General features: G+C 37.4%; 3 protein-coding genes across 3 annotated transcripts in view; 1 reads left to right on the forward strand and 2 right to left on the reverse strand.

Moving 5' to 3' along the window:
• The window catches only part of wipf2a (WAS/WASL interacting protein family, member 2a), a 22,487-nt gene extending 13,254 nt beyond the window's left edge, over positions 1-9,233 (reverse strand). The window contains exons 1-4 of the mRNA XM_007574644.2: positions 8,740-9,233; positions 2,000-2,139; positions 979-1,111; positions 46-63 (exon numbers count right to left, since the gene is read on the reverse strand). Of these exons, the coding sequence (XP_007574706.1) occupies positions 46-63; positions 979-1,111; positions 2,000-2,056 (208 nt within the window). The 5' untranslated portion in view covers positions 2,057-2,139; positions 8,740-9,233. The remainder of the gene's footprint in view (positions 1-45; positions 64-978; positions 1,112-1,999; positions 2,140-8,739) is intronic.
• Positions 9,234-10,141: 908 nt separating this feature from the next.
• mrpl21 (mitochondrial ribosomal protein L21) lies at positions 10,142-10,989 on the forward strand. The gene has a single exon (XM_007574645.2). It carries the CDS (start codon positions 10,188-10,190, stop codon positions 10,782-10,784), a length of 597 nt encoding a protein of 198 aa, XP_007574707.1. The 5' UTR covers positions 10,142-10,187; the 3' UTR covers positions 10,785-10,989.
• An 8,055-nt stretch (positions 10,990-19,044) lies between these two features.
• On the reverse strand, positions 19,045-20,749 carry cunh6orf120 (chromosome unknown C6orf120 homolog). Its single transcript, XM_007574647.2, has 2 exons — positions 20,632-20,749; positions 19,045-19,711 (listed from the first exon to the last, which is right to left on the reverse strand). The coding sequence occupies exon 2, from the start codon at positions 19,678-19,680 to the stop codon at positions 19,138-19,140; it is 543 nt and encodes a 180-aa protein (XP_007574709.1). The 5' UTR covers positions 19,681-19,711; positions 20,632-20,749; the 3' UTR covers positions 19,045-19,137.
• Between the last annotated feature and the right edge of the window lie 960 nt (positions 20,750-21,709).

The raw sequence follows: 21,709 nt of genomic DNA on the forward strand, positions 1-21,709 counted from the left end.
GCGCCACTCACGGCTCCATTTGCACAATCGCTCCTCCGCCGCCACCTCCACCTCCTCCAGGTTCTGGTAAAAAGATGCAGTAAAACGCATTAAAGTTATTATTAAAGTATTACTACTAATATCAAACTCTATGATGAATATTTACAGGTGAACAAAAACATTTGCAGTCAGTGTTTCCATGCAGTTTGGGTGATGAGAAAATGAGTGGACGGCGTCAGATCAGGAATGTAAGGATGCATTCAGATCAGAATTAGCCAGCCACATTTGTTTATTAGTATTCTGTTTGCATATCCAGGAAGCTTTATTGCCGGGAAGACTGTGCAGTGGAGTGCTTGTTTGGCCAAATGTGGAGCAAAGGGACCTTTAAAATGCAAGTTTCTCCTCATGTATCGAACATAAAGTGCTCCACTCTTAAGCTGCTTTGGTTCTGGACTGATTGTGGAAACGTCACATGGGTTTGTTGTTTCAGGAATCTCTGCAGGTTTATGACAGAACCGTTTTGTGAAAGAGACGTTTGACACCTTCCACCCTAATCAGATAATTATCTTTAAATCCTGTGAGATCAATTTTTATTTGATTCATGTATGCAGGATCAGGAATCCATTTTAGGCTACATTCACATACAAATGAAAACCCAAATCCGGATTTTTCAAAGCAGTCTGAACGACCCAGTTCAGATCCATTTTGAACAGAGAATGTAGCTGAACAGAAAGAAAAACAAGTGCACTTGGCTACATTTACTATTTCAGGGTTAACATCTTATTTAGTAGAGATTATTAAAGTAGTCCAGGCAGCTAAATTACTTTTTTTAAAGGGTAAAAAATAACAGAATGGCATAAGCTAAATGCTAATTTCCACACAGAACAGATTACAACTGATCAGTCAGCAAGCATCCAGAAACATTTTAACATCTTTGGTAAATAGGTAAATGGAGTCTAAAGGGGTCAGAGAAAAGGATGCAGTCTCAGTGCTACTCACTGTCCAGTACTGGAGCGCTGCGGTCATTGACTTCAGTGACCTTCTTCAGCTTGGCTCCTTTGCAGATGTCTGACAGCAGGGCTCCACGGCCTTTCGCCTCAGACGAATTCAGCTTCGGAGGCGTGGTGTTGGCCTGGGGAAAATGTTAAAGGGGGATTTATTATGCAAAATTCACATTTTACATGATTTTAAACTTTCATTTGGGTCTCCACTGCTTCTAAAAACAACCCAGCTGATCTCTGGCAATAAGTTCACATCTTTTGGTGTCTGGAAAACCCGTCAAAAACCTCCTGACTGTTCAGTCACATTTGACGAGAGCGGCGCCGTTACCTAGCAACACAAGCTGAGCTCCAGCACGTTTGGTCAGCTGGTTTTACTGTGCAGCACTGTACAATGGCTGCTGGAAAAGACGACTGTTTTGTTGTAGACTTGCCATCCAGAAACTGCTTGCTGCATTCTTGTTGGTTGTGCAGGAGGGTCTACTTTTCAAAGATGCATTGTTGAATAATTTAGCATTTGTTTCCAGCCATTTTCCCAAGCGAGTGTAAACATTAAGTTAGGGGGCGTGGCCAGAAGTAGTACATTGGATTTAATGTGACACGACACCCTAACATATCTGAAAATAGGCAGAACTGACCAGACTGCAAGCTCATTATCTGAGAATGACTTTGTGCAAAAAAGCAATAAACGTGTTCAAGGAAGCATAATAGGCCAGCCTTAACAGTCACAATATCATATTTCTGTTTCCTTCATTGTTTCCTTGAGCAGAAAGTCTGTCGACAAGACCTGAATGGGTACAAATGGGCAACTTAATCTTGTTTTTGCTTTTTTAGACTCCAAAACATATCATATTTCCTTTTTCTCTGCCTGTTAAGAAACTAAAGCAAGCACATTTCTGAAAAACATTCTTTTAATGATTGACTGTAAGTGTGTTGTCGTAGCAGAACCAGCCATAAATTCACTTTGATTGCAAGCTAGCAGTAAAAAAGAAAAAATATATGCGTTAGTTCCAGTCACTCACCTGACTAAAGGTTGGGGGAGGTGGAGGGCCAGGTGGAGGGGGGGGAGGAATCGGCATCCTGTCCCTCTACTGGCAACTCTCTCTGGAGGTCAAAGGCCAATGGAGTTACTAACTCCTGAATGATGGCATACACCGACTCTCTAGAAAACAAAAAATACACGTTTAAACTTACAAAGTTAAAGTTTAGACAATTATTCAACCCTGAAGCTGCGTTCTCCATTTCAGCAAATGCAAAACACAGGCATTTGGAAACCTTTTAAGCACAGGTTTTTAAATGCTTAACAGAATGTATAATCAGCCAATCACATCGCAGTAACTCAATGCGTTTAGCCGTCCAGGCGTGGTGAAGACACCATCTTGAAGTTTAAAGCGGGAAAAAACAGGGATTTAAACCTGCAGTATGTAACTTTTATAAATAATGGAGTTTTGTTTTTTTTTTGTTTGTTTTTTTTACACATTTGTTAAAAATGTCACCATGTCATAACAGAATAACACGAGAGATAATCTGTCAAAAGATCAATTTTCTCCACCTCCTCCCTGAGCTACTATAGCCATCTGACGAAATGCATCACTCCCGACCAAAAACAGCCAATGAGAGGCAGGAGGAAGGTCTTAGTGCTGTCAATCACCCTCATGTACTGGTTGATAAATTTGCTAATGGTGGAGAAACAATGGACCCTTACAGGAAATCCGTTTATCTGTCGTCATCATCAGTAGTCATGCTAACTAGCCTTAGCATTCATAACATGCTATGCTAGCAGCAGCGTAGCAGAGAGCAATGTGGAGAGAGGAGAGGGTGATTGACAGCACTGAGAACCGCCTCCTGGCTTTGATTGGTTGTTTCTAGATGCCACTGGGAGATGGCAGAGGAACTCAGTTTTCTCAGACTATCTGTTTCGTACCGTCATGACGTGGTGATAGTTTCAACAAATGTCTAAAGAAATGTTTATAAAAGTTACTTTACATAACTGAGCGTAGCATTTTAAAAGCCAATGATGTTCTGGGGTTTACAGGCAATCATTTAAAGGTTACAACAAGTGGTCACAAAAATAAAATAAAACAGAGCATAAGTAGAAGGGGCTAAAAAGTCTTTCCGATGTCAAAAGTCAGACGTGAATGAACAGATACTCAAGAGCATCCTAAATAAGTTATGCTGTAAACAATTACAAAAGTCCAAACTAACAACCAGAATAGAGAAAAAATGGATTCAAAAGGGCGGCATCACATATTTTCCAGGCAAGCCGTCCTTGCAGTTGCATAAAACTGCATCCATTTGTTTACATTTGATTGTAAACAAATAGAGTGGATAACGCAGGAACAACTGCACCACTGTTTACTTTCCTGTTAATGTTACTCTGCACCCTGCATTCCCATATTTTATTCCATCCAATTCAAAGTTCATTCCAAGCAAAACAACATGATTTGTTTGCACCTGCAAGTTTGCTCGCAACATGGGTACCTGTGTGCAGGCATTGCAACACGTCACTGAACTAACACTGTAACCCGAGAGCAGCTTAGATGGCAGAAATGTGACAAATATATCAGTTCTCTAGAAGAAACGCACTCCCATTTTTCCTGAAGAAACAAGTTTACACTCACATCAAACTTCAAGCAATCTACTCAAATCTATCAAAATAATGTTGAATCGTCAAAATAAAACAGATAATGTTCTCTGCAAAACGACATGCTTAGGATAAATATCAAGCTCAAAATGCAATCAATTAAAATGCATATCTTAATCAAAATTTAACAATTTATTTGTTCCTGTTAGTTTATATTTGTGCTGCAGTGAAAAGATTATCTGTAGTCACATCATACATATTATTACAACAGTGAATAAGGGCCAGTGAAAATAGAAAACGAAGTTAAGTTCTGCCAGGCAAGCCGTCCTTCCCTGGCAGAACAATCTAAAAAAAAACAGACAAAAAATACTTGGAAATTTATGAGTTTCAAAAGTTTAATTTATTTTTTTAAAATAAAAAAATAAAGAAAAATGTGGAAATTTCTGATATTAATCTCAAAAAGTCTAAGTTCCAGAAAACGTTCGACTTTTCAAACTCAGGAGTGTTTCTTTTCCATCTCAAAATTTCTGAAATTCTTCCAGAAAATTTTTCACTTTTCAAGCTCATTAATTTCCACCATTTTCTAGAAAATGTCTATAATTTTTTGGCAGAAATGTCCTCCTTTTTTATTTCCTGTCTGCAGTGGCCCTCATCCACCATCGTACATTATACATAAACATTCCAAGTGGTACTAATGCTAAGCTAAGCCAGTTTTACTTGTACTCCTCCATTATCTTATGGAAAATGAATGTGTTTTGACGAGTTGAATCACTTCCTGCTCCTCTTCTTTCACATTTTCCAGTTTTGACCGACCGTCATTCCTACCACGTCTCTGTGATGGACTGCAAAGCATTTTCACTCCGGCTTTTCCCACCATCTTTACTTTCCTTACAAAACACACGAGAGACAGACATGAACCAGAGTTTAGGTAACCGTGTTGCCATGGAGAAGGAAATTTATAAAAACCGCAAAATTAGATTGTGGGTCATGACATAAACAAAGATGAGTAAAAAATTTTGCATTCAAATTTCTCAATGATTACCAAATGAAGACATTGGAAATGATCAGCCCTGTTGTATTATTTGGAAGATCAAGGCCAAACACATACATAATAATTATTATTATAAATCCATATTATTTGGACTGTTTTAGTCTCAGCATTACGGAAGAGGATTAGGGCCACCGGGGGAAAAAAAATCTGACTTTAATCTAGAAACTCTGATTTTAAAAAAGTCATAATTCAGACAGAGATTAACACCAGAGTTCATAGACTGAAGTCAGAATCTAGGAACTCTCAAGTCAAACGGTAAATATGAGGAAAAATATATATATAAATCTGATGAAAAGAGTCAGAACTGAGAGGTTAATTCAGGATTATTACTTTAATCTCAGAACTATTAGGGAAAATGTAATTCTGAGAAACAGAATTCAGAGATTAAAGTAAGAAAAACTAGCAAAAATTAATAAAAACTAACTAAATTAGTCAAAAATAAAAATAAAATAAAATAAAAATCCCAAAACTATTCTAACCCTGTCATGGTGATTTAGATGCCACATGCTACTTTAAATATGAACATTCAGACACGATGAAAGTATCTAACAGAGTGACGGTGCAACGTGTCTGAGGTCACTGGATCTCCCCAAACCAGTTTAGGCCTTAAGCTGGTTCATGCCTGCAGCGCTGGTCCCTCCCTCACCCTGACGGCGCGTGGCTGTGGGGTTTCTGCAAGAAACGCTGCAGGAATCTCACCAGTCAAGTCCAGTCGGTGAGGCGGTGTAAACGGAAAAGCACAGCAGCAGAAATGTCGGGGTCAGGGATGGGGGCATTTTACAAACCAACTCACTCAGAGCTGTGAAAGCACTGGATTAAGTGGATTAAGATTAATCCCTTTGATCATTTTACATGAAAAGTATCTGAGGTTTGAGTCGGGCTTCAGACTTTTGACGCACAGCATACGTTAAGTATGTTAAAGTTAATGTGCGGCATATCTTTCACACCTCAGTAAAGACCTGATTAGAGCTGAAAACAATCAGATTAATCGTGAACAACTGATTATTAAAATCATTGTAAACCAATTTAGTAATCAGTTAATTGTTAACTGGAGTGTACATACTTGGCCTTTGCTGGAAAAACAAAATATTCAGAGCAAAAATTAAGTCAAAACTGTACAAAAATATTTTTAAAAGTTCTCTTGTGGCATAAAATGTTCATTATTTAAAAAAGGAACCGAATGGTTTATTTTAATGATGCAGAATGTATCGCCATCGGTCAATATTAGTCATTTTTAACATATTGGTGTCGATCTGGTAAATAAAACCAGGCCGATATTAACAACAAATATTTGTTTTCATCTTGTTGCCATTTGTCTTTGGTCGTTTCCTTTCTCAATTTGTTCAAACGGCACAAAACTATAAATATAATATTAGATATCAATTTTCATATTGGTGAATCCCTAGTTGATTTGCATCTTTTTTAAACAATACTATAATCCTTTTATTATATTGAAGAAAGAAAAGGTAAAGTGGGTAAGTGAAAAATCTGTAGAATGTGCTTATTTCTTTCATTAAAATAATTGGTAATCGTCAGAAAAATAGATTGTTTATTGTCATAACAATAGCTATTAATCTTTTTTATGATGAGACCACATCATAAAAAAAGCATTTATTACAAAAACAGTTGCAAACACTTATCATAATATTAGAAAATAGCATATTACTAAAATGGTAGTTAGTTGCAGCCCTAGATTTGAATACATGTCGTTTCTGAAGATGTTTTTAATGCTGTATGAAAAATAAATCCTGGATTTAGTTTATTTTTTTCCAAATGTTTGAATTTTAAATAGTTCAGATGATGGGACTGAATGCAGCTCTATTAACACCGCCGAGGTAAAATCATAGAGATATGGAGTGAAGTGGAGTCACCAACTAGGAAACAGATTATTCAAATATTCTTTGATAGGCACCTTGGTGTGGTACCCAGTCAGGACATCCCCAGTTCAGACCGCAACGTAGGTCAGGATTGTCTGCATTTATCTAGTTCAGGGGTCTCGTTCGAAATAAATCTGGACAAAAATGCTAAAGAATGGAGCAATGTTTTAAATTCAATGGCAACTTGTTTTTTTAAGTTTTAGCTGTTTTTCATTGGTGTTTTTATGCAAAATATTTCCACAAAGAATGTAAGAAAATGCATCTTATGAAGTAATATTTTTTTGCAAATGAGTTGCAAATTATGTAAATGTCTCATCTCACTGAAGAAAATGCATAAAAACAAAAAACAAAAACATAATTGTTCTATAATAAGATGATCTAAACATATTTATTTAGTTTTGGTTCACAGAGCTGTGTTGTTTTTGTGGCTCTAAAACTTTTTAGTTGGACCAAAGGCCAAAAAAAAAAGAGAAAGAAAATCGAAAACTGTTGATTACAAAATGGCCGCCATTTTACATGTTGATGTAACATACATGGCAACATAATTTTATCTATTACATGCCAAACATCATAAGTAGAGGTTTTGCTCCTTCAGTGACTGTACAGCAAATAAATTTTATTATATTTATCTGTATTTAATGCTATTTGAGAGATAGCATCAATAATCTACATATTTGGATTGAAGCAAGTGTGTTGGATTCCTTAAGCGCCTAATGAATCTAATTAGCATCGTACCTAAATTTACACTAATGGACTGTTTGAACTTATAATGTCCAAATTATTTAACATGTTTGACTGTAAAAACACCAGCAAAAATATTTTTTGTACAAGTGGATATAAATTCAGGTTTTACGTGGTTGTAAAAAGGTGAGTATATATATTTTTTTACTTTAGAGCAGCACTACTCTAACATATTTTTACTCAGGTAAACATAAAAAGTAGTTGTCCACAAAATTACTCAAGAGTAAAAAAATTCTGTTGAAAGGATACTGAAGTACCAAGTAGCTGATCAAAACATCCAATTTAATATTCTAAATGCCAGACGGACAAAAAAATGGCTATGTGCAAATAATTACAAAATAACCAATTTTAAGCAGAAGAAACACTTCTGCAGGTATTTTTTTCCAAGATAAAGCTTATAAATTAACACTTATAGTAGGTACTCGTATACAAATATGAACAGAGTAAAAGTACATTGAGTAATAAAGTGACTAACTTACATAATTTAGGCGTCATAAGAGAAAATAAAATTAGAACAATAAAGAGATCTCACTTTGTCATAAACTGGTCTGTGTCTGGTGAATTTTTAATTAAAAACAAGTTTGATCTTCATCTAGTGAAGTTAATAGCAGTGGATAGAGTATCCAGAAATTTCACTCAAACATGAGTGAAATTTCATCATACTTCATAAAAGTATGATCCACTACATTTACTCAACTAAATGTAACTGATTACAGGCAACTAGTTACTACCAACCTCTGAAATCCAGCTTTAGAGGAGGAAGTATAATGCTTCTGTGGTCAAGGAAATAAACTGAGCTACAGTGTTAAAGAACTGTTTATTTAGGCCAAAACTAGACTGATTCCCCATATTCAATATTGACATAATATAATAAAAGGCTCACATTAACCATTTCACTAATTTAAGGATTAACAATAACAGAGGTAAAAACTAAAAGTGACTAAAAGTAATTTGATGGCTTCTAAATAAACAATATGTCAGATAAACTGATTTAACATCAATCCACCATTTAACATTTATAATCAGCATAGGACATCATTTTAGAGAGCTGTTCATACCGACAAGTCACCGGATACAAAAGTAAAACACATACATGACTGTGGGGCAGTTACGATTTCAACACCACAGGTAAGACCTTTCGAAGTAGTTGTTAATCACTTTATGAAAATTATTTTTCATTTTATTTATTGGGTTTTATTCATAAATGGCTCGACAAGAAAAATGGCAGTTAATTTTCCAGGACCAGGAATCGAACCAGGGACAGCTGCCTCGAGGACTGATCCACCTGATTCCAAACAACGACGTATTTTATATGTGAACCTTTTACGGTGTGTAACCTGCTGACTATGTTTTCCAGAATTAAAAAACACCGAGTTCCGGGCAAGCAGAAACGTGTAATCTGTGACAGAAACTTTAGTCAGGCCGAGACAGGTTGCATAGCCGCTCCCAGACATGGCAACAACATACCTGGCCGAAACTCAGGAGGACTGAAGCCAAACATTTACTCACCGGAGCTTCGGTACTCTCGTTTGCCCAAACAACATGAATGGAAAGTGCTGGCGTGGCAGTCTCTCGTTGAAGCAGTATGGTAAAAATAAACAAACAAACAAAAAAAGAAACGGCTCGAGGAAGGCTGCTGGCAGGTCGCAGTAGTGTGCCTCAACGCCGCCGAAGAAATTCACAGGTTAGCCGGGGCTAACGTTAGCGACTAGCTGTTAGCATAGAGCTGTTTACTTCAAAGCTGTCAGTGTCAACCCGGTTCGGCTACCTACAGTCACTGCCCGAGTAGGACACCTCTGCGTGTTGCCATATAAAACAAACCACTAGGCCTCTTTTCAACGTTTCTGGTTGTCACGGCAGACTTTACCCGCACTACTGACCTACAAGCAGAGCCATAGTGTCCGCTGCTGTCGGTCCCTTCCTTCCCAGAAACCAGGAAGTAGGATGAACTGCGCAAAATGGAGGCCTTTCCAGTGCCTTTAAAAAGAGAATTACGACACTCTTTGAACTGGCCTTCACAGGGTCACGTGGTTCATCTTTTCTACAACACTGAGCTAATTATGAAATTAAAAATTTTAATGTATTAGGTTTATTATTAAACATAACATTTAATTTCCCTTTGGGTTTAATAAGTTATTTCTGAATTGTTCCCCTTTCAATTGATTTTTTTATTATTTTAAAATCCCCCAAACTAATGCTAAGTGGTTTTATTTATAATAAATATGCTAACTCTTCTGGCTAACTGTTAGATTCATACTTGTAAATTTTATATTCACAAAGTTGGGTAGTAACTACATTTACTCAATTACATTTACTTGAGCAAATTTGAGGAAAAAACATACTTATAGGAGTATTTTTCAATGTTGCACAATTGAAGTATTGCTACTCTTACTTGAGTAAAATTTCTGGATTCTCTACCCAATATGAGTAACTTCACTGAATGAAGAATGGACATGTTTAACCAAAAATTCACCAGACAGACACACACTCGGAGTGTGTTTTTTACTTGGAGTTTTTGTTAAACTTTCGTAAGTTTTTTTTTTTTTTTTAAACTGATTTGGGGGGAAAATTATCTTTGCAAATTTTTTTGTTACTTAAATTAATGATTGTCATTTTGGTTCTTAAAATATCAAAATTTCTACTTAACTTTATATTTTGGTCCATCTGATTATACAATTTCTAAATGTTAAATACTTGATAATTTGATTAGTTACTCATTACTTGATTAGATTTTTTTTTTACCAAATACTTTCTTGGATGACTACTTTTTTCTTCTACTTGAGTAAAAATATGTTGAAATAGTGCTACTCTTTCTTCAGGATAAATTTAATTCCCTCTGATTATTGTTCAGTCCATGCTCCAGTCCGGCAGGTGGCGGTGCACCTTAAGACGTTTGCCTTCTTCCATAATATAAAAGAAGAATAAGATAAAAAATCAACAAGAAGAAGAAGAGGACGATGATAATGGCGGCGGTTAGCCGAGGGTTTGCTGCCCTGTGGAGGACAAACGGTGTGCGAGTACCGTTACACCCTCTCCTGTCCCTCTGTGCCGCTCGAACACAAAGCTCTGTAAGCGGCGACCTGCTGCCCCGGACCTCCCTGTCCAGCCCTCCGTGGTCGGAGCAAACTAGTTTCGTGTCAGCGGAGGAGGAGCGGAGCCGACACGCCGCCGTGGTGAGCACCGTGAACGACCGGATCGAGAGGCAGGACTTCGGCCGACTGTTTGCCGTGGTGCACTTCGCAGCTCGCCAGTGGAAGGTCACCAACGAGGACTTGATCCTGGTGGAGAACCACATCGAGGCGGAGTGCGGAGACCGGATCTACTTGGAGAAAGTGCTGCTGGTCGGGGCGGAGGACTTCACTCTGGTCGGTAGGCCTCTGCTCGGGAAGGAGCTGGTCAGGGTCAAAGCCACCGTGATTGAAAAGACCGAATCCTGTCCCAAAATACACATGGTGTTCTGGAAAAGACACCGGTTCCAGAAGAAGAGGACCATCGTGCAGCCGCAGACTGTCCTGAGGATCAACAGTATCGAGCTGTACCCGCGGCTGTCTTGATTCAGACTGTAGACTTATGAGGGAATCTGGTTTCGGACGTTCTGTATCTCTGAAACAGTTCAGTTCAAACTTCATCAATGCAGAAAATGTATAAAATATTAGAGTTGTACTTTCAGAAAACTGTGTCGTGTCTGGATCTGTATTCCTGCTGTAAGTAAAGTTGAAAACGTGTTTTTATTGGAGTCGGGATAAAGCTTTGTCATTGCATTCCTACCCTTTTCTATTCTGCTCTACTCAAATCTGGCTTACACCACAGGCTGGGCTTTCTGCCATTTATGCTGATTTTTTTTTTCCCCGAAAGAATTTCAACCTGACCAATCAGCTAACAGAAGTTGTGACCATGACGGCGTTTTCCTACGCTGTCTGTAGTTTTAGCAATAACGGCAGAGGACGTGAACGAAGCCGTTCTGTCCGTGTTGGACAAGTTTCTAGGTTGCAGACACGTGACCCAGATGACGCGCGAAATTCAGATGGGGATCAGGAAGTGGATTATTTTTTCTCGTCCTTGAATCTTTGAGAATACATAACAGTACAAAACCATAAAAGGTGGTATAATGACCGCCAGGGGGTTACAAACACAATTTATCACCATAACATTACACAAATATATTAAATTAAGAACATAAAGTGCAAGTTTTAATTGGTTTTAGTATTGGTGAAATTTCTAATAGTTTTGATATATTGTTTGACCTCATTTTCAAAAATTAAAACAAACTGTTTTTAATTAGTGTAACAGCATTTGTGAATATGCTTAGAAACCGACCCATACCTGAATTCACACACACACAGCGTTTCCTCTTACACCAGAGCGCCCTTAAAAATGTACAGAAGACGAGACGCTATCTCGTCTTTTCTATACATGCCCTAGCATGTATAGAAAACCATTAGTAACCATTGTCTCCATGGTTACTAATGGTTACCAAGTACACATACCTTCTCCATAAAGCAATATTTGGTATCTTTCTAATCATACTTATTTATAAAGTATATTAACTTTAGTTTCCCTTACCTTGTAAAAATGTTTGCTGTATCCGCGATTACACCGAGGGTTGACAAACATGATTGAAGGCTGCTATCCATTGCTGCCGTATCTTCCCTCAAATAAAATGACAAGTTTGGTTTACATCCTTGGCAGGTCGTTGCACGGTCGGCTATACAAACAATAGCCATTTTCAAGGTGAAATCAATTAAATAAAGGCTATAGATGTCTGTATTTAGACTCGCGTTAAAGGAGAGTCGTGGTTGTTTTGACGTCTGTCATGGCGGAGTAGCAGAAATTCTAGAGAGCGTGACGTCACGTGCAAAGGGTCAAAGGGTCATGCAGAACTGATCTGATAGTTTCCATAGCAACAACCAGAAGCAAAACCTTGCCCCAGAACTACAGTGAGCTCATAGAAGAGGTCACAGATGGCCTCAAGAAGATTAATTAATATTCATTATTATATTTAGTAGATAACCATTATAATTAATAATTATTATTACTACCATAGTATTACTAATATTACTGTTAATATTATTTTAATAATAATAATAAATAATAATAATAACGATGATGATGATGATAATAATAATAATATATTAATTTACTTATTTGTGTATTAAATTTCTTAATCTGGGACCCGACTCCAAATTTTCGTACCACAAACAAGCAAAGGTGGTATGACAGTAAAAATAAAACTTTTTAAAAAAATCATTAAATTCTTATTTATAAAGACAGCGGATGCGCACGCAACTTAACTGCAGCCGGACCCATAGCCGGACCAGCCTTTAACGGTCACTGGTTGTCATAGTTACCCGCATTTGCCTTGCTGTTTTAACGTCAGTTAGCATATTATCAGCTTACTATTGACCCTTTACAACTTCGTCACTTAATCATTCGAGGCGTCATGACAGACGTAATGAAATGAGGGATGGGCGTATCGAACAGAGCAACTGAAATTGTTTCCCCAAGTTGTTTCTGCCTGTTTATTTATGGCTTATACTTATTTACAAGTTTGAAATAGCTAGCTTAGAAACAGACTGATATCTCCTCCCTCCTGATATGTTGATATAATTACCGACTTTTCCTGAATTCGCACCACATGATTTATATCACTATGTAATAAACGGCGTTTCACCTTAAACCGATCAGGATTAAAAAACGTACAAAAGACCATATGCTAACCATTTTTTTCCATACGTTACGCTACATGACGGTGTGACTGTCTCCATAGTTACCAACGGTTCCTTCTCCATAAAGCGATATTTGATATATTTCTAATCATATTTACTCATAAAATATATTAACTTTAGTCTTCTTACCTTTTAAAAAGAATTCGCTGTAAATCCGCGATTACATCAAGGGCTTAAAAGTCATTATGACTGACAGCTGCCAGTTATTTTTGATTCACAGTTGCAATCCAAAACCGATATAACTTCCCTCATTAAAAGTTATACAATAAAATGACAAGTTTCGTTTGCATCCTTGTCTGTTTGTGCAGCAGACCTCGTAGTATCCTGTGACCGTTTTTAAGGTGAAATCAACTAAGTAGAAGCGATATTTGGTTACAGATGTCTGTTTTTAAGGACCGCTATGGCGGAGTTCAGGAGCGCGTGACGTCACATGCAAAGGGTCAATTAGAGAAAATTATTTTCTGTAGCGTTATTGGCTTATCACAAGATTCCTTAAAGTCGCTCAGTTTTTTTGTTTGTTTGTTTCAGTAAGAGATCCCAGAAACCGACAGGTAGAATATTTTGATTTATATAATTTAGTGTAAAATTCTGAACAATATTTTGTGATGTCTCCATCTATGTTTAACTTTTGAATGGTGTCAATTTTGGCATGGAATTTTTCCAAGTACGCACTATTCTGCTCTCCTTCAACATTAATTTCACAAACATTATGGAGTGTGCAACATGCACTGATGACAGTGTTGATTGTAGAAATCTCTACATCAAGCCTTTTGCTAAGGCACCTCCATCGACTCTTCAGTCGGCCAAATGCAATCTCCACAGTCATCCTTGCTTTGCTGTGGCGTTCACTGAAGTAGCGTTGACCTGCTGTTAGTGTTCCTGTATCTGTGTGTCCTTTAAGCTACCAGCTTCAAAGGGGGTAAGCAGGATCACCTAGCAGCATTATAGACACTCAAACACCCATTATCTCTTTCTAAATCTTGTTCTAAAATTGTACAGTAAACAAAAATTAAAAGTTGGATAAAATCAAAATTTCCTATCACCATAACTAACTTCTAGCACTAGAATGTCAAACACTTACTGGTGTTGCCAGGGAATAAACATGGGAATTTTTGCGATCAAATGTTTTTATTTTAGTTGCTTTACATCCACAGCATGTAAAATACTGTATAGTTACAATAGGTGGAATAAGACATAGAAATAGAAAAAGTAGTGTGACCCCCCCACCCACTCCCCAACCCCATGGCGACCCCCTACCCTGTTCCCAAGGATCTCAAAGTGATAACAAGTACGGAAGTGGACAGTTGCGAAATACATGGGAATTTTTGAGGACCCTGGCATTGTGGACGCTTCCTGGAAATCCACTATAAATGTTGGTAAAACTGTTGGAAGACATTTTTTAAATGTATTAACTACGGAATTTTAAAATGAGCAAATATCAGTATTTACTACCCAAAACAATGATCCACTACTCCCTGTAGAATAACTGAGTGCGTCCTTTGCGGTTAAAATAATCATCGTGATTCTCCTCTGGAGCAACTACGGGGTTATGGGCCCCGTCGATTGCTCCTGCACACTGCGGGAATCCCCATCTCTGTTTGAATCCTTCGATCACCTCTAGCAGAACCGCTCCATAGGGTACTTTTATGTACTCCGGCACAAGTACACGACAAACTGCTTTGCAGAACTCGTGGACCAGGGAGAAGATGGTAAACCTCGCAATACCGAAAAGGTTAGTTATAGTGCGATAACATGCACCTGTTGCAAGCCAATACAATCCCATGGCAACTCGTTTGCTCGTTGGTATGGGTCGCCAAAGATGTGTGGCTGTACGTGTGAGTCAAAGAGAGATGTTCACATACGTACATAAATGTTTTTGTTGCCATTCTAAAATTTTGGATGAAGTTGGTGTCACTAAAGCCAATTAACGTACATCTGTTTCCCACCACTCCTGACTTCAACTCCGAACTCATGCATCACGCTGAACTGATGTTACTGCCACTGATCCACAAAATGCCATGGCCAAAATCCGGGCTCTCTTTCTTTTCAATCTTCTTAAGATGAGTATGTTGTTAAGGTGCTGGTGGTTGGTCAACAACTTGAAGATTGCTAGATATGTTCCATTCCCATCCATGTGTAACCCCTTTATGTTCGTCTCAGGTCCAGTATGTTGACTTTATGACAGATCCACTCAGGTTCACTGTATTTATTCTAACAAAAGAAAAAAATCAAGTTGGTGGTTAACATCACTTCACCAGCTTCTGCCCCTTTACATTAAATAAAATACATGGTTCTCAATAAGCAGTTAAAAGTTGTAAAATTAAATATTTAAAATGCACATTAGTTATAAATACAAAACATTGCAAAATTGCACATTATACCTGCTATATAAACATGTGTGCTTAAAATACATTTTATAATTATACTTATAAATAAAAAACAGATTTGATCATAATACATACCGCAGTAACAGATTGCAACAGAAAAAGGGGACGAGCTGAAAGTAACTATATAACATGTCAACAGCAGTATAACATATTTTATATACCAATAATGTCGGGGGAAACAACTTCTTGACTAAACAAAGTGAAGTTGAAGAATAACACATTTTTGATAAAATTCACATCATAGATGTGCAACGTTATTGCGCCCTCTACTGCGAGTGTAGGACAGTTTCAGTTCATTTGCCCGTTCACACTGGAGATCGCATACAGGCTGCATATTTTTGGAGGTTTGAACGGCCCCGGCAAAAAAATCCGATTTGACAGAGAATTTGAATTGGGTCACTTCAAGCTGCTGTGTAATCAAACTTGTATATGTTCTCAAACACTTTGATAATTCACATTTTAAGAGTTCCAAATTGTAACAAAATTTTCTTTCTACCAGAGAATTATACCAGAAGAGCTGAATCAATGAATGAACCATTTTAAGGCTAGAGCTGTTCAGTTCCAAGTATGAACTGGGGTGAGTATTAGGATTCATAGAGATTTGTATTCATATTGCCAATTTAAGGAGTGGTGAGGATATTGACATTAATACAATTGGAAATCAGCCAGAAATCTATACGTGATAAACTAGTACATGCTTTGTTGCTCCAAGTATATGAACTTAAAGTTTTAATCTCCACACTGCAGTGTTGTAGCTATAGTTAGCTTAGCTGTATTAGCTGTGTGTCCGGTCGGCAAAAAGGGTAGTTAAGATAAAATTAATGGGAGAAGCGGCCTTTAAGAGTTCGTGAGACTGTTTGCAGTATATTCGCGGATATTTAATGCATTATATTGAAAGTCAAAGTATGAAAACAAGGGATAGAAATCCCAAATGCTGCTCAACCACTGAGGCTTACGTCTACCTCGGTCGCCATTTTGTCCGACCTTTCTTCTTCCTCACCTTCTTTCTGGTTTTGGCGGTTGGCAAACAACGAAAATGGTGCATTACCGCAGTGGAAGGCGGTTGTTTTCAGCACAACTGTAAACAACTTCCGGTGAGAGTCAGCGTTTAACTGCTGCAATGTATACATAACGGACAAACGTTAGCAAAATTTAAAGATTCAACGCCTCAACGTTGTAACCGCCATTCTGTTCATGCTTTCTTGGTCTGAACATCCGGGCAATAGTGACGTCATTAGCGATGAGTTTCATAACAGAGACCAAACCTTAAAAAAAAAAAAAAAAAAATATTTTTTGTACGAAGCAAAGCGTAGTACAAAGGTTTGTGATAAAATGGTCAGAAGACAAAATATGTGAAACATAGTTTTTATTTTGAAAGCTAGCTTAATCTTCTAGAAAACGGCAAACAGCATTGAGGACTGAGTTTTAAGGCACTGTTGAACTTTTTCTGCTCAGTGGTAACAGGTTTTCTAACTGAACTCAAGCACTGGAGAATAAAAAAACAGCTTGTCCAACAGGCAAAAATTATGTAAAAAATAAAATAAAATACAGTGGTGTAATGTGCTAGCATGCTAGCAAAATGTCCTCTGGAGTCTAAATACTAACACATAGCAAAGAAGATCCTCCTGAACAAAGTGATTCTGCTTTAAAAGATAAATCTGGGCAACAGACCTTCACAGATCCTGGTGGTTTGATTCATTCATATGAGAAATTACAGCTACATCACTCAGTTACAGAATTTCACATTAATTCAAACATACTGGATGTTAATACTGTGTAAGTACCTCCTTCTCTGCTCATAAAACCATCACCCGTAAAGTTACAGGAGATAAAAAACAGCAACTTTACAAAGTTATGTGTCTTCTTTTGGAACTTCCTGTTTAGAGAGTAGGCTTGGTAAGGGTGGCATCATGCTGTTTAAAGTTATTTTCATCACAAACAAGAGAAAAGACTGGAATGAACAGTTTTTCCAGCTGAATGAAGCATAAAGCAGGGGTGTCCAAACTTTTTGTCACACGGGCCTGAAGGCCAGAATCATAAAATAAAAATAAATAAATCAAGCAAATAAAGTAGTCTGATTTATTTATTTTGTAGGAAAGGGGTGTTATTTGTCATAGATCGAAAACATAAGGATTTTGCATGTTTACTGTAACTTTTCAGTTTTTCAGTCTTTCAGACTGAAAAACAATCCTTTGATTGTTACAAAAACAAAATTTGGGTCATGTCTTTTCAAAACTCTTGCTATATTTATCCAAGTTTAATAAATTAAATTTTAAAAAGTTGATTTGAGTGCAGTAAAGTCAGTCTTTTAATACAAGTCTCTGAAAAGACATTCATAATTTTACCCTGACTAAAAATAAAGTTTAATAAATGTATATCATTGCTGAACTACAGTTGGTGGCCAGAAAAAAATCAGTTCAAGAGCCATAAATGGCCCCTGAGCCACACTTTGGACACCCCTGGTTTAAACAGTTCTGCCTGACCTTCACTTGATGTTACAAACTGCCGATCAGCTGGCTGAAAAGAGACTTCAACACTTTCCCATCCTTATTTTAAAAAGGAGAAATTTGCCTGATTTAAAATATTTCTGCTTTTTGTGTAAAAACTAAACGTCTCATCCAGGAATTGCAGGTTTTAAAACTCTAGCTGCTGAAATTTACTTTAAAATATTGCAAAATTTATGTTGTTCAAAATATATTTGCTTTGATTTTAAACACAAATATATTTAGAAGCAGTAGAAAGAAGCTTTTTTGTTGTAAAATTAGTTTATACTCCATGTTTTTGTTTTAAATTTAAATCCCAGCCCATGTGGACTGCAGTCAGATTTCCTGGAGGTAACGGATGAAAACATTTCACTCTCCCCAGAGGACAAAGTGCGACAAAGTACAAGGGACAGACTGAGATTATTTTTGTAACTTATGAAAATAAAGTCATATTAGCAAAATAAAGACGTAAAATTATAAGAAAAGAGTTTTCATGAGAAAAAACCAAACCTTTGTGGTTTTTTTCCTTTGATTGTATTAAAGTCCTGCTACTGATAATAAATTTATATTTCCTTATTTTTAAAACTTCACAAAATGTTCAACATTCCTCCACCATTAACACAGTGGTAACATTTTCTTTCTTGTAGGATTTCTCATAAAACTATTACTTTATTCTGGTATTATTACTGCTTTATTCTTATATCACTTTATTCTCATAATTTCAGAAAACCAAATTCTCCCAGTCTGGCCCTAACGCTCTGTCATACCAAAGCAAAGTGTGAAGTGATAGCGATCAATCAGACATTGACGTGTGTCAGACATCACTAGGTGTGCACCGATAAATCAACCAGCCAGTAAATCGGCGTAGATTTCCTTAATTTTGGGAGCTTGGTGGTCGGCCGATCTTATCCACCAAAAATCAACTACTGTCCTCGTTTTGGGAGAGGTTTGACTGTCAGCCCCGCCCACCATTCATATCTGCATGTTCACAGTTAGCAATAGTCACCGTTTTTTGCTATATTTAATTACATTTCGGACAAAAAATAAATCAGTACCAGCCAAAATCGGAATCGGCAGATCAGCCAGACTCCTGCACTCAGTGCGCCCCAAGACGTTCCCAGTAAATTTGTCCACTACCTGGTTATTTCTGTATGTTTCACTGCAATTTAAAAAGGCAATAGCTCTGGAGGATATCATAGTAGACATACGTCTCATCTATACAGAATCAAAAGGAAAAAAAAAATCTTTTATTTTCAGCGCTGACCAAGTCAAATGCCAATCTCTCTCCCAGCTTCGTAGCAGCAACAAACTTCAAAATAAAATTTCAAGTATAATCTTTAAAAGTCCGATCAGTATAGTCCAAAAGATGGATTCCTCCTCTTGAAAGTTGTCCGCTCCCTGGGGGGGTTTCTTTTCGTTTTGTCCGTCCGAGCCCTTTTCGAAAGGGTCCTGCGGCACCGCCTGGTCGTAAAACACCCGGATCTCAAACTCACTCTCCTGGTACGACGGGTGGCCGTAGACGCCGATCCCCACGGGCCTCTTGAAGTCGCCAGGGACAACCACCACGTCATGGCCGCAGGTCACCGACTGCAGCTTGTAGGTGTCGAAGTTCGGGTGGAGCGTTTTGTCAGACACGTACAGGTCCGCGTCGCCTTTGAGGCTCTGCATGTGCAGGATGATGCGTCCGTCGTGGTTGAGGCGCAGGTAGCTGTAGTTCCCAGCTCCGATGTGACCCTGGACCACGTGGAGCAGAACCCACTCCTCGGGGATGCCATCATCCTCGGCGGGGCTCAGGAAGCTTCCGGCCTGCGGCAGGAAGAGGGCAACGAGCAACGCAGCGTGGCCCAGCATCATGGTGAAGGCATCTGTCAGTCCGCCAGACAGCCTGCAAAACATGCAAAGTTTAAACTAGAACGGGGCCATACAACCATTGTTAGGCCTGTCACAATAAATTAATTGCAATAAACAATAATATTGTAGTTTTGAACCCATTTTCAAGTAATATATTGATAAAAATGCCCTCTCTAAGACTAATATACTCTAATTTTGTACAGAACATTACACAAAAAGTACTTTATTACTCCCAAAGGGAAATTACATTTTGTTGTACTTCATTCATTTTCTTCCGAGAAATTTATACTCCTCCTCCACTTCTTTCATGATTGAAATACTCCTCAAACTAAACTTGTTTCTCCTGAAATCAACAATAGTCTCCCTTGTTTTGTTCATACTCTAGATCATTTTTTTCACATCACGCCATAAACCAGTCCATCTGTTGAATGTAGAAACATTCAACAGTGGTCTCAAACTTACGTCAAAATGGATTGAATTTATGTTTTGTTTTTTTTCTGAAATAGCTAAAAGTCCAAAGATTAAGCGAATAGTTCTCGCTGTTTACTCTTAATCTTCTTCTAGTCAACGCAAAGTTAAAAATAAACAGCTTGGTTTCATCTTCACCGACTGTTCTGACCTTTGATCTATGCATTAAACACTTAAAACATTAACAAAACTATTTTAAAACTCACTTCAAAATATAGTTCGGCACTATTGCTTTCAAATCAACCCATTAGTTTGATTAATAATTCACGTCAAACTCAGAGAAGAACAAAACCAGGGCAATTCCTGTTCCCTAGCTTCATGCTAATCCGTTATCAGCTAACAGGTGCGGACCGGTGCAGTTTTAAGATTTATAATCTCCGTAACAATTACATTTAAAAACAACTCTATAAATGCTTTAAGACACTGAGGTTACAATTTAGATTCAGCACAATGTACGCAGCAATTTAACACGTTAATGTTACTCACACAGCTGTCGTTTCCAAGCCAACATCTTCCAGTTAGCACAGCTAACAGCAAGTTCGCTTCTTCACTTCCTCTCTGTCGAACAGCGGTAGGTGGCTCTCTACCGCCACCTACCGCTCAGGAAGGGAGACTCACCTTCAAGTCAGGTGCATATCGCCTGGAGTTTAAGGAGTTAGGTTGTAGTTTTCTGAAGACTAAAAATATATTTCTTTATCTATACAAATCTTAATTTATCATAAAGCAATCAGCAAATAGAAAACATCAGAACAACAGAGTTTGTGAATAAAGAAGAGGTCTCACTTTGACATAAACTGTGGGTTTGTCTCCGTGTCTGGTGCAATTTTAGTTAAAACAATCTTGTTCTTTATTCAGTGAAGTTAGTCACAATGGGTAGAGGGTCCAGAAATTTTACTGAATCCTAGCAATGCTTCATAATTATATTTCTCAAGTAAAATTTCAAAATATGGTGCAATAAAACTCCTCCTACAAGTAATTTGTTTCCAAAAAGTCTCTAAAGTAACTAGTAACATTTACTTATGATACATAAAAATGTTTCATAAATTTTGTATTGAAAAGTTTGATTTGGAAAAGTGTTACTTATTTTGTAATTATGTATTTCCCCCCATTCTACTCATTAAATAGCCATTTTTTTGTCTGTTATAAAAAAAAATTAAATCAAAGCAGTATTTTGAGATTCCCTTTTACTCTCGAGTCCTATTGTACAAAAAATGTAGTTAATGGTGTTTTTGCTGTCAGAGCCGTCAAATTATTTAGAGATCATAAACTGGAACATTCTACATTTATGTATGATGCTAATTAGATCCATTAGGCACTTAGGGCACTTTTTAAATCAAACCCAGTATGTTGATTATTTTATTAAGGCTGCCATTTTTAAAACAAGACTTTGAAACCGAATGAAGAAGTTTTCAAATCATTGCTTTTTCATGACTAGTGATTTAAAAACACCTAATAAATGTGAAATTTCTGTGCTGCACAGTTCCATAAACTCCTAGCTCCTTTTTCACAATATGAAAAGCAGTTTTATAAATCAAAATCATAACTGCTGACCAATAATCTCCAC

Source organism: Poecilia formosa, unplaced genomic scaffold, assembly GCF_000485575.1.
Source record: "Poecilia formosa unplaced genomic scaffold, Poecilia_formosa-5.1.2 Scaffold358, whole genome shotgun sequence".
In the NCBI taxonomy this organism is placed as follows: Eukaryota; Metazoa; Chordata; class Actinopteri; order Cyprinodontiformes; family Poeciliidae; genus Poecilia; species Poecilia formosa.